Source organism: Melanerpes formicivorus, unplaced genomic scaffold, assembly GCF_026170545.1.
Source record: "Melanerpes formicivorus ecotype bairdi unplaced genomic scaffold, bMelFor1.0.p_v2 SCAF_15, whole genome shotgun sequence".
NCBI classification, from domain to species: domain Eukaryota; kingdom Metazoa; phylum Chordata; class Aves; order Piciformes; family Picidae; genus Melanerpes; species Melanerpes formicivorus.
Window position 1 is genome coordinate 7,917,139 of NW_027142367.1, and position 13,026 is coordinate 7,930,164.

Genomic DNA, 13,026 nt, shown 5'->3' on the forward strand with positions numbered 1-13,026 from the left:
GTCATTTCTCAGTTCAGATGTCTGGTTGTCTTTCTGTCAGAAGTATGGAGACAGCAGAGCAAGGAGACCTCCATCTGCCTCTTTCTACCAGCAGAATCTGACTTCTAAACCTTCTTTTTAGTTTGATCATTAGCCCCATGTACCAGTGAACTAAATCAGTAATTATTCAAGCCTGTGGTCTGTATGAGGAGTATGAAATTAACAAGGGGAATTAACACCCATGAAGTTCACTGTTGGTAGGTTTAAATTCACCAGCCAGCAGCCCATACTCTCACTACAAATTCTTTTACTAAAGTTAAAAAGGACAACCTGCAGTATACTAGGTGTTCTTTAAAGCTGATGATTTACTAACAAATTGCCAAATATTTCCGTGTGCAAATCTGTGAACTGAACTGCTTATGTAAGATAAGCCAAAGATCAACATTTGCTAACTCAGTACCACAAGGAGGAAGACGTTTTTTCTGATTCCAAACCCAGACTATAGTGTCTTATATCAATCCTTTTTTTGCTTGTGAAGTAAATATGATGTGCTTGGTTTTATTTTTAACATTAAATCAAAATTAAACAAACACCACCTCCTAAACAAACAAAAAGCATAAAGCTAAACCCCCCACTAAAACCAAACATAAAAATATCTCCAAAAAAGAGAAATTGTGTTGCAAATGGAATCTGTAATCTTCTTTTTCACCCTGGTCAAGTAAGGAAATGAACGTGGGCTGAAGGTGAAAATTAAACCAGTTTAGTGTAAGACTCCAGAACATGTTGGCAGATTGAAATTTTACATGTCTGAGAATGACACAGTTGTGTATACCTACCTTTCCCTAAGAAATTGCCCGGATCTGCAGGATGTTTAAATCCATCTTATAGGGGATAAAGTAAGAACTTGGAAATCATTTTACCTAGGTGAGTTATTTGTTGTCCTGTGACTTCAGTGATTAGTTTACAAACCCTGCTCAGTTATTCTCACTCTGGCTCTATTTCAAGCTATCCCTCATTTCTCTTTTTTTCTTTTTCCCCAGTGATGCTAATTATAATGAGCATCAACTATGCACCAGGAGCTGGTTAATTTATAGCTTCAGCCTTGACTAGAATCCCTCTTCTAAGGAATTTTAAATAGCCTCCAGTCTCTTTGAATGGGGGCAACGCAGCCTTCCCTTTTTACATAGATCCCCATCTTCTGTGCCTTAATTATTTTTCACAAAGCTCACTTTCCCCAGCTTTCTTTGAATTGTGCAAAGACAGCAGTGAAGACGATGCTTGATGCCACCAAGTCCCTTTCAGAAGAGGGGCAGCACCCCTTGACTGCTGCCTGCGTTTTCTGCCTGGGTCTGTGGATGTGCAGTAGGTATTCACAAGACCCAGGTCCTCCGGAGAGCACTGCCTGTGCCCCCTCGCTGAGCCACTCGGTGGCAGCAGCTGCCAGTCACTGGCAGCCACCACAGTGCCTGGACTGCCAGGTCAAAGTCTCTTTAGCAAATGAGACCCAAATTTCTTGGTTTGCTCTTGTCTCCCTACTCTCCAAGGTCAGTGTTGTCTTGGACCAGGTGAATTTTTTATGGAAAGGAAACTTTTGACCTGGTGACAGCGTGGAATAGATGGTATTGTTAAATGTTTAACAGAAGATATCTGAGGGAGCTGTACTGTTTGTATTTTTCACTTGGGAATGCTTGCTTTCAGAGAAGTCCTTGTCAGTTGGGTAAAGTTTTGGAGGCAAGCACATGATTCTTGATGTTGTGGGGCAAAAGAACCAAGTGTGGGTATTTCTTCAAGTCTGGTAGACCAAATAACATTATTTGTAGATATTAAAAAGGATTTATCCACCACTGTGAATGCCTTAATTTTCTTCATATGAGCTGGATTTGGGAATTACATTCTGGAGGTTTTTTGGGGGTTGGGTTTTTTTTCCATTTCTCTTTATTTTTACACTAGAGTATAGCTGAAACATCCTTACCAACAAGGAAGCCATGTTGTACCAGCTGCTTTACGAAACAAACAAGTCAGATATGTCTTGTGCTTCAGAGAGCTAATTGTCAAAGGCAATGAACTTTTTGTACAGGAAGACAGAGTGGAGAAATGGAGCAGAAGGGTAAGGATATGGGGGAGAAAAGAAATCTAGTCTGTATAGTAATGGTATGACTATGAATAACTATGAAATCTGAATTAACAAGAGTTAGTTTTGTTTGTCCCTTGAAAGGATTTTCTTGTGACACCCAACAGAGTTCTGTTGTCTGACATATACTGAATATGCATCTGTGATGTGGAGCTGGAATGTCTTGCTTGCTGCAAACTTCTGTTGAACTTGCACGTAGTCAGCATGGTCTCTGTTGCAGCCAGTATGTAATCAGAAAAGGACCATGAACAACATCTCAGTTCAAGAGAGAGAAGAAAATTGCAGAGTAGAGTGCTGTGTGTTCGAAGAAAGGAATCAGGAGGTGTCTTCTGGCCTTACTTCCAGAGATTCTCTCCAGAAGTTTATTAGATCCATTGGCAATGTACAACTGTGAGGCAAAAGTAGTGGGGGCAAACTGCCTGTCATTCTGACTGTTGGGAGGGTTGGACCTTCCTTTGGTGCAATCCTTTATTGTATTAACTTGGAAAAGGGCAAATGCAGGGTTTTACTGATACCTTTTCTTTCCCTGTAGGGTTGAACTAGCGTAAGATTACAAGTGAGGAAAAACTTCCTGTAGGGGAACTGTAGTATGTATATTCCTCTTTCAGATAGCAATGAAAAATCAAAAGTGTACTAAGTGTTCAAGGTACATTAAGTCTTGATCTTCTCAAGCCATTAAGTTTCACTTCTCTCTAGTTAATCAAGTGTAAAATTCTCTCTGTAGATGTGACCATAGTTCTTGGCTTAGTGCTCTCTTGTGATCCGTGCTGTGTGGCTGGTGTTGTACTGTGGGTTGGGGTGTGGTTGGATTCGTTGTTGTTGTTATTGTTTGTTTGTTGGCTTTGTGTGGCTGGTTTGCTTTTATAAGAAAGATCAAACAATGCCTTCTTTTTCATTGGAAATAAAAGAATTGTAGAGGTGTGTTTTTTTCTGTTCAAGAGGTAAGCTTTGTTCCAAATGTGGGAAAGTGACACTGAATGCAGCACCATCTGTCATTCTGACACTTCTAGTTGCAGTACTGGTTACATCCTGAGGTATCTTTTTGTGTGCAGAGCTCAGAGGTATAGCTGGAAACTGTACATTCAGCACAATTCCATGATGGCCCTTACATTCATTGCTTGTGCTGATGCCTGCTACTGTCCCCTACACAGAATGTCCTGTGGGTAGTTGTATAACTCCACACAGGTTGAAAATCTTCTGTCTCCACTAGATTTCTATCTCAAACAGTTTGACTGATGTAGTCACCCTCACTGCTGGTCTTGCTTAACATTGTAGGACCGCAGTTGCTGGAGTTCAACTGCTTCCGCACCTAGGAATTTTTAGATGCTGTATATCAGATGCAGTTTGGGGAATTTTTTGGTCAGTTGAGGATTTAATGATTGTACATAAAGCCCACTCTCCTGAAATAATGGACATTGTCAATCTCTTACAAATTAAACAAGCACTTGTACAGAGTATCTAACAAGGTGGGAATATACATGATTGTGTGTTGTATCTGCATGGATTTCACTCTCTTCTTGTATACATTTTTGGTTTGTGATCTTTTTTTTAAAAAGGGAGGTGGGCAGAATGCAAAAGGAGGAGCTTAAAGGTATTTAGAAGCTCTTGGCTGTGCAATGCCTTGATAGGGAGGCAATGAGGTCCTGTCAGGAGGTTGATTAAAAATTGAGGGTTACTGTAGTTCAGTGACCTTCTTACTGGAAAGCTTTTCTCTTTGTAAACACAATCAATTGTGGGACACAAGATATGACTTTAATGCAAAGTAATGGCAAACTTACAAGAAAAAAATCAATCTGATGAGACAGCAAATTGTCCTAAAATAGATGTTATTACCATGGTGCAGTTATTTCCTCTTGCATGAGAAGTAAATGGGGGAATTTTGTCTCCTGTAGTTTTTCATTATAAGCCAAGCGATGAGTCTGTTTTTCCATCTCTCCACATATTTCTACTTTCCTTCACTATGTCTCTCCTTTGCCCAGTTTCTTCCAATACTTGGCCTATCTGTCTCCATCCAGACACTACAGGTTTATCAAAATTACAACAGCAATTACAAACTTGCAGCTTTCTGAGCTGGAAAGAAGAGATTGGTATTTTAATAAAAAACAACGCTTGGTATTTTTTGCACAGTTGTTGGATCTCAGAGGTACAACTAACAGCTTTCTCTTTGTGGTGTGGTGGTTGTTTTTTTTTTATGCCCATCTAAAACTCTGTTCTTGCACAAGCTTATGTATCATAAAATGCTTTTTGCAAACTGTGTGTAGTTTACACATGGACAAGAGAAGCTGAAGACTACACACCTGCTGTGGTGGAATGAAACCCACAGGATTTCAGAGGCAGCAGTTGGCCAACTGGTGAGACTTTTTGTTATTTTAGGAGCTGAAGCTTTTTCTGAAGTATGGGTATTTACATTTTTGATGTTAATTCTGTGGTTTGTTTGGTTATGGCTCACTTTTATGGGTTTTCTTCTTTTAGCAGTAACATTCAAGCATTTTTTTTCTGGCAGCCATCTGATTCTTTAAACAGAAACAGTGGCTCTTGGACTTCTAAATAGTTAATGTGCCTTTGTAATTAATATACTGCTCTAGCATCTAAACCTTTAAGATTGCATTTAGCACGGTACTGATGTTTGCCACAAAATCAGTGCAGAAGCACTTACGAGCTCTTTGACAAGTCTGGTCTGGCATGATTTTTCTGTTTTGCTTTGGGGTTTTTGTTTGTTTTTTCATCTGTACCACATGCAAGCTACATGCATAACAGAGGTTTGGGGTTTTCTTCTTTCACAGGTACTGGAGTTGTAACTAGATTTATTAGCGTAGACATAGGCATGAAACAGTGATTCCTGATGCATTTTTAGCAGTTCAGGGCTGGTGGGCTGTGCCTGCTGTAATTAATGAGCACAGTAACAATATAATAAATGACTTATTCATTATTTTCATGTTTGCTATATAGTGTGTGGAATCTGCTAGGGTTTTTTACCCCCCTTGTTTATTCAGTGAGCCTGTATGCGAGATGGGGGGAAGCACAATAGGCATTTACCATCCTATTGTTATCCAGAGCACACATGGTAGCTGATTGTGAAAGTGAGGATGGCTAAGGGTGGTCTAATGTCACATGTTGTTGGGTGGTAATATGAAGCCTTTGACTAATTAGTTAGCCATGAAAACAAGTTACTCCTCTCATAGTGCATTCTATGTCTCTGTCCATTAGCAGGCTGCAGCCCAAGGGAGTATTCTGTTAGCACGCAAGAAACAGAGTCCTCAGTGTTCTTCGTCACTGACCTTATGTACCATCCAGTTTGGTTAAGGCAGGATTTTATCTGCAAATTAATTAAAAGTGCTTGTGAAAGATCTTTATTTTGCAGAAAGTAGCTGGGATGTTGCTGTTGTCCCATTTCCAGTTTTGTTGAGGCTGAATAAATGCTCAGTTCTGGTTTGGGTAAAATAGGAAGCAGAAGAGTTCTCTGTGAGCCAACCACTCTTCTGTCGTGTTAGCTGAAACAGCTGCTGTCATTAAAGTTTAATTACTTTGTGACTCACTTTTTAGTGCAATGGCTAGAAGAGAACCAGAATGAAGGTTTCTGCAACCTATTAGGGAGACAGGAACACCAGTTGAGATTGATAATCTCTTTCAGCCTTAAAACAATATAAAAAAATATGGAAACCACCCACTTTGGCTCCCTGCATAATAAGTTACAGAGTTTTATTGCTAATTCTGGGATCAAATCCATAATACCTCATTTGAGCCAGAATAATGTCTATTGCAAGAATCACATAGAAATAATGGATTCTCCTCAGTGGTCAGTTATCCTGGTTAAAAAGGGGCACTTCACTTATCCTGTATACACCCCTATAATTACTTTCAGTTGAGTGACTGGGCTCCCTATAGAACATGTCATGAGAGAGATCCTAAAGAAGAGGAGTTTTTTCCTTATCTCAGTGCAGAAGATAGAAACCAGGGGAAAAAAGGGGATAGAGAGGTAAGTGTCTTGCCCTCATAAACAGAGTAGGTCAGTATTAAGTTGGTGCTTCCCAATCAGTGTGCTGTCAATCAGGCAAAAGTTCAGTTCCTTGTCAGGATCAGATGGATAAGAAATTCTGGCATGGATTTCTTATTGGTACTTCCCACTTACACCCCTATCTAAGCCTGGCTCATTGGCAATATTGTAATTAGCTGTATTGACTTTGACACAACTGTAAAGATAGTGAGTTCAGCTTAATAAAATAAAAAAAAATCCATCAACCTGTCCTTCCAGTACCAAAGTGGTGGGATGGAGTATGAAAAGAGCAGTGGATGTTCTTAGGTTTGAGTTGTGGCCTGAAGAGTGTGACAGGCTGGGAAGAAGGGCATTGTAGCTTCATAATCTTGTCCAGTAGCAGTTCTTCTGCCAAGATAGCAGACTTGGTGTGTGATAGGTGTAGCTCTGGAATTGGGATCCAAACAGCAATAAGAGCACCATGAAAGGATTATGAGAGTAGAGAATGACAGCATATTGTCAAAAAACACATGAAAGCTGCTTTGGTGCTGACCCTGACAAAATACTTGTATTTCTATGCTAAGTTAATCTAATTTGTCCTTCAGCCTAATGCAAGATGTTTGCAACCCTGTCTGCAAGACTGGAAATTAATTGAATGCTGGTGGAGAGGGAAAACCAGAAGGCGTGTAGAGCTTTTGTAGGAGTGAATGAAAATTTGCAGGACTTGGCATCTGCTGGCTCTCCCTTGACACTCCTGTCTCTGTGCCCTGAAGTTCTGTGACACTCCAGATAATCCTGTACCATGTCAAGCAGCAAGTTCAACCCATACTTGAAGCTATGGCTTTCTGTTAAGTGTTGTTCAAGAAGGCTGACTCTGGTTTGGCTTAACTCCTCCAAATACATAGCTTGGCAGCACTTGTGCAATAATTCAGTTTATGGGTGTAACAGTGTCCCTTTAAGCACTGACAAGGAGGCACAGAGCAGAAATTCACATCTGAGGTATCTATTTTTGATGAGGAAAATAGAAGTGAAAAGGACTAGTATTTACTGGTGTGCACACACTGGTACTTGGACAGAAACATCCTGGTGGTGACAAGACTGCAGTTGCTTGAAAGCCTTGCGAGGAGCAGAGAACAGCCAAGATAATGCTGCTCTTTATTTTCAGTGCTGTTCAGATCAGGCTCCCACTCTAGAGCCTTCCCTATGCTTTCCTTCTGTGTTGCCAGTGAAAAGCTTGGCTTTTTCTAGGCCTTTTAATATTCCCATTTAATTAGAAGGAACCATTTTTCTACTGGATACAAAGTATCTCCATCAGAACAGGAACTTTAAATTAGTGTGCGTGATTTCTAGTAGCTGTCATCCATTGTGATTTTTTCCTTTTAGTCATATTTTTTTTAATCTTTCTTGCTGTAGCATCTTAAAATTCCTGCTCTGTGTAACATTAATGATGGAAAACAAACTATTCCTGGTAGTGCTGACAACAATGATTGCAGAAGAAATCAACATTTTCATGACTAAAGTCACTTATTTAAACAAATGCTTGTATGGAGTTGTTGCAAGAGTATTTCTAAATCTGTGTCTATCTCAAGTGACTTCATTAGAAACTGGCTGCAGATTAAAGAAATTCACTAGAGTTCTCATTTCTGTTCTGGAAGATCTGTAATAGGATTTTCATTTTAACCTTTGTTTGTGAAAAAGTGATTCACGATGCTCAGGAAACAAAAATACTAGTTTTTGAACACCTAACTAAGCCACCATGCAATGTCACCATAAATAGACTTGGTTTCACAGAACTCACTGGAGGTAAAATAAAAATATTGATGCTTCTAGAACAGATACTTAGCACTTGACAAACTATTTCTTCTGTGAAGTGGGCTTCCCGGAGTGTTTATCAGGGTGTGGTGACTCTATTTGCCTTGATTTGCCTACACAAGACCGCCTGCTTTTTCAGTGCAGTACCTCTACTGATTTCAACAGAGCTATGTGGTGTTCATGTCCAAGTTCCTACCAAGGAAGATGCTGATCTTAGACCCATGGTACCTGAAGTCCTCAGCTCGGCCAGCAGGCTTGAGGAAGTCATCTTTCACATCAGGCATGCTGCGTGCTGCTGAGGCAGCTTCAGGCAGAAAGACATTTCCATTTTCTTGTCTGTAGGTGTCTTGCAACCCCAAGTCAGATGCGACAAGTGGGGAATTTTATTCCTCTACCGAAGCCTGGATTTTAAATGCACTTCTGATGTTGTTATGCATAGACTGAATTCTTTGCAAAGCCTTTTTGGGCAGCATTAGTTCTAGACATGACATGTTTTTGCCACCTCCTGCTTCACCTGTGCACCAGATCTAAAATGTTGCAGTGTTTCAATTTTTGCAAGGTAAGGTTATAACATGAGCAGAATGGTGCCACACTAGTAGCATTATTCTGTTCTCTTTTACTTAGTTTCTGGCTGTTCTTTGTTTTGTGTCATGTTCATTCTTGTGTATAAACTGACCATCCTTAAAATTACCACAGGACTGTCTTGTTTGGTTTCCAGATGTGCTGTGGTATCACGTTCCTTCTGCCTTTGTCAACACAGGAAATCTAGCACAAAATGGGATGAAACATTGTGGATGTCAGTTATACAGGAAGCCTAATTTCAGACTGAACCCACTACTCAGCATTAAGTATAAATTCTGAAAGTGTATTTATTTTGGTTTCTTTGCCAAAAATTCTTGAAATGATTTTGCTGCTCTGTTTCAAAAGACACAATTCCAATACAAAGCTGTGAAAGCAAATTTGTTTCAAGATCCATGGTGAAGTAAAACCCTCAAATGAAAACCAGACAGTTTGTTGCTCTCTAACTGTAGAACAAGAATTCAAATTCCTCTGTTTTTTGCAGATGAAAAACAGTTTCATGATAAATCCTGTTCTTCTTGGAAAAGCTTTGGTAGCAGAATCACAACGGCACACTTACTCTACTTAGATGGCATCTTCATCAGCATTTCTGCTCTAGCCAGAGTTACATCTGCAATGTCATACCTGTACAGCTGTGCTAGTGACTGCTCACTGAAGGCAAACATTTCAATTATTTCACTTTTCAGCCCTTTTAATAATCTTTTCATATTGACTTGTAGCTTTTCTTTCAATTCTGAGTAATTTCAAGGGGTAAAACATGTCTTTTTAGATTCTGAGTTACACTTTTCCCACCCACTTTTTATTTAATATGCGCTCATAGTACATGTCTCCTGCAGTGAAAATAGGAGAGCTTTCCCAGTTTATTTTCTTGGTTCTGGTGTAAAGAGGATGCTTTTTAGCTCTACCTAAAATGAAGATACCTATTATGGGATTTCTGAGTGTGAATGTTCTTGCAAGTTACTTTCAAGATTCGAATAAAAAGTAAATAAGAAATAGAAAGCATGTGGAGCTGCCCCCTCAAGAACACAGCATGGTACTCAGTATTGCACACTTCTTTGGCTAGTTATCGTGACTCCTGACCCCTCTGTAATAAATCACTACTGAAATGTCCAAATATCTGACCTTTCTAGTCAAATCCCTGTGTTTTCCAGAGTATCATAATAATGTTCTTGTGGGAAAAGGCTCAGTATAAGCTAGCTGGGCATAGGGAGGTATTTAAATGTGGAGTGTTTTCTGCACCATCTATATTAAGTCTGCTTATGTTGACATAGTTGGGATGCAGCACTGCAACATGAAGTCTTGTGTTTTAAGGGCCAACTTCATAAGCTGAGTATTCTGATTTACATTAAAGTATGACTTCTCTAACATTTAATTGAGGAACTGCAGAAATATTTTCTCCTTATGGTGATTTTATTAAGGTGTCTTATTTGCTTTTTTAAGTGTAGAATAAATAGGGGGTTGCTATGGAGGTTCTCAGAATGTTGGAAAGATGCTTAATGATAATGTTAAAAGAAAAAATACCAGTGCAAAATAATGGCATTTTCATCTAGGTGAAATATCCTGACATTTCTTGGTGGCTGAACTTTAAATGAGGTCACCTCTTTCTGGAAATTGCAGTTTATTTGCATGAAGTGTAGGTTTTTAAAATCCTTCAGACCTCCTTAAAGTGTCATGGTTGCAATAGTGCATTTATTTTAAGGATATTACTTACACAAAAATAAGGAATCATGCAAGTTAGTTTTCTTTTCCACAGAAGGATGTGGGGGAGAAGTACGGCTCAGTTTAGGGTGAGGAATTTAATAAGGCATATTTATGTCCTTTCATGCACTCTGGATGCATCTATTTAACTCCTAGTGGGGTGTAGGCTGGTTTGTTAATTTGGAGAACAGTAATGTGCTCACAGCACAGAGGGATAGGCGATTTCCTTGTTTCTCTGAAGCGTAAGCTGGGAATGTGCCTCACTCTTCTGTAGATTTTAATGCATAGCACCAATTTGAGTTCTTGCTTATTAAGCTACTTGTGGTAAAGTGGTGGAGGTGGTTTTTGGTTGGTTCTTAGTAGGTTTTTTGTCTGTTTGTTTATCAGTGTATGTGTGGGTAAGTGGCTAGGCAGTTAGTTTTTGAGATTCCTGGTAAGCAACTTAATGCTCCAAACTAAGAAATTCAAGAATCGTTAAAGTGAATCACAAGACTATCGTAGTGGCTTGAACGGAATATTGTAAAACAAATTTGAAGAGGTCAGAAACAAAACCTTACTATCTTAGGAGGTGGTAGGATAGAGCAGCACAAATGTGCTGGTTTTGTCTGGGGCTTGTTCTTTGCTAATTATCTTTGTGTGCAGCATTTTAGCCTAGTATTTGGGGTTAGAGCACAGGGGGCTTTGCTTGTGGTTTAGAATGGTGGTTGGGGTTTTTTTGTTTGTTGTGTTGGTATCTGCTTGTACCAAGTGCCTGGGATTAAATGCACTTGCAGGTTTCTGCCTTGCAGGTTTCTGCCTGTGCCTGGGGGAGAGAGAGTGGTGGATCTGGGAATAGATACACATCTACATCTATTTTGTTTCTTAAAACTGCTTCACCATTCAATGCACAAGCTCTCAAGTTTGAAATCCTTGAGTAAGGTTTTGCTGATACACCTTCTAAATAAGGCTGGTGGTCAGCAAATCCATCTGTTCTCTGAAAATCAAGAAAAGAAAATCCAGGTCTGTGAAAATTCTTCCCTTAAAATGTGCTGCCAGCAGTTCTACCTCAACCTTTGTATGTGATAGCAGACATATCTCAGATGATCTCAACTCTCAGGGGAACATAAGAATAGAGGCATTCTCTGCGTGTATGAGTGGTTGGAATAACACTGTGCTTAGTGATCAAATGAACAATCCCTTTGAGCTTTCGAGATAGTACCCCCTCTCACAGGGCGTCGGAAAGCATTTCTTTAACAATTATGTAGCAACAAAGCACAATAGGATCTCTGGTTGCCATGAGTTCCATTGGAGGAAGAAAGTCAGACTTTGTATGTTACCTTGTTGTTATCTCCAATTAAACCACTTAAGCACTCAAAGAGTGCAACCTACTATGTTGCTAAATCCCTGGCACTGGTGGGACAGTCTGATGCCTAAATAAGTGCTCAACATTTTTTGCATATTAACCATAGATTTTTGCAAAGATGTCACCTGCCTAGTTCTTGGTGTTTTCCAATCTCTTTTCTGCCCTGTGTGCTTTGCATCAATCAATCTAAAAATCCTCCCGGTGTAAACAGGTGTTGTACTTCCAACTGTGCTTTTCTCATGTTTTGAGTCTCCAACCTGGCATACTTCTATTTACTGTGACATGCTCCCAGTGTGTGCCTATGCTATTTTACTGCTCTTGTCCACTTTTGTTTATGACCAGTCTTCTCTCTGTGGTTTTCTCCCCATATTTTCTCCTTGCTATGGATCCATTTCTTTTTCCAGACCTTTAGCTGCATTTGAATCCTCCTGTCTGGCTGATTTCTTCCTTTCGTTTTCCCCCCCTCACTGTGCTCTCCTCCTTTTTGTAGTCGATCTTCACTGTCATCACTCAAATCTGCCTCAGCTGCTTTCTAGTATCTGTTTTACTGCAAATACCCAAAGTTCTCCTTCTGGTGAGCTTCTTGATTATTTGCCTCGATGTTACTACAACTGCACTGTGCCGTCTTAGTCAGTCCATCTCTCTTTGAACATTCCTGAACATCAGAAAATTAAAATAAATAAAAATCCATATTTTAAGAGTCAATTTTAAAGTTGTTTACATTTTTCTTTTAAAAAGACTATTTCCCTTCATTTTTTTTGTTACAAGCTGACAGGGTATGTGCTGTATGTGAGACACTGTGAAACCATGGGCCAGTGACTTGCACAGATGAATTAATATTGGCGAGATGATCTGAGGTTAATAGCACCACTCAAGGCTTTTGTGGCCATTTTATTGTAATAACAACTTCTGCTCAAGATTTGAGAAATCTTCTGCAGCACAATGTCCTTGAAAAAGGAGGTTTTTTTGAAGAAATTTGTTCTAACAAATTGCCCTCATTTCCCAACAAAAATCCTTGTAGCCAATGAGTCCTTAACCAGATTCTGGGCCTAAGATACACAGAGCCAGAATCGGTGGAAGTTTACTATTTCCAAGTAGTAAAATAAATAATAAATACCATTCTAGGTAAATTCTGTACCAAGTTGGTTGTGCTTTCCAGAATTTAAAATACTATCATCCCTGAATGGTTCATTTTTTAAACAAGTACTGGAAATCTAAATCTCAGTTGAAATTGGGATCTGACCTACTGTTCTAATCTGTTTACTAGGGAAGGGAGGTTTATTTTTAGTTGCTTAAATAGCAGCAATTTTTAAGTAAAATTATGTTACTGGGGAGAAAAGACACTACTGCTATAAAAATGCCACTGAAGCTTTTGTATCTTGAAGTATAAAGCACAAATCCCATGTGCATTACAGTGCACAGATTATAATTTACTCTTACTGGGCCACTGCAGTTACTACTAATAAAGTTAAATTATTTGGGGGTTTTGGTTATTAACAGAACTTTCATTAA

At 39.3% G+C, this 13,026-nt stretch overlaps 1 protein-coding gene across 3 annotated transcripts in view; it reads left to right on the top strand.

Moving 5' to 3' along the window:
- MBP (myelin basic protein) overlaps positions 1-13,026 on the top strand; it is a 92,940-nt gene that overhangs the window by 31,786 nt on the left and 48,128 nt on the right. Inside the window, exon 1 of one of the 3 annotated variants that reach the window (XM_068147551.1) lies at positions 2,059-2,086. The exons of the other annotated variants lie outside the window; for them this stretch is intronic. Within the exon in view, the coding sequence (XP_068003652.1) occupies positions 2,074-2,086 (13 nt within the window). The 5' untranslated portion in view covers positions 2,059-2,073. Of the gene's footprint in view, positions 1-2,058; positions 2,087-13,026 lie in introns of those variants that run through there. 3 annotated transcript variants of the gene reach the window in all.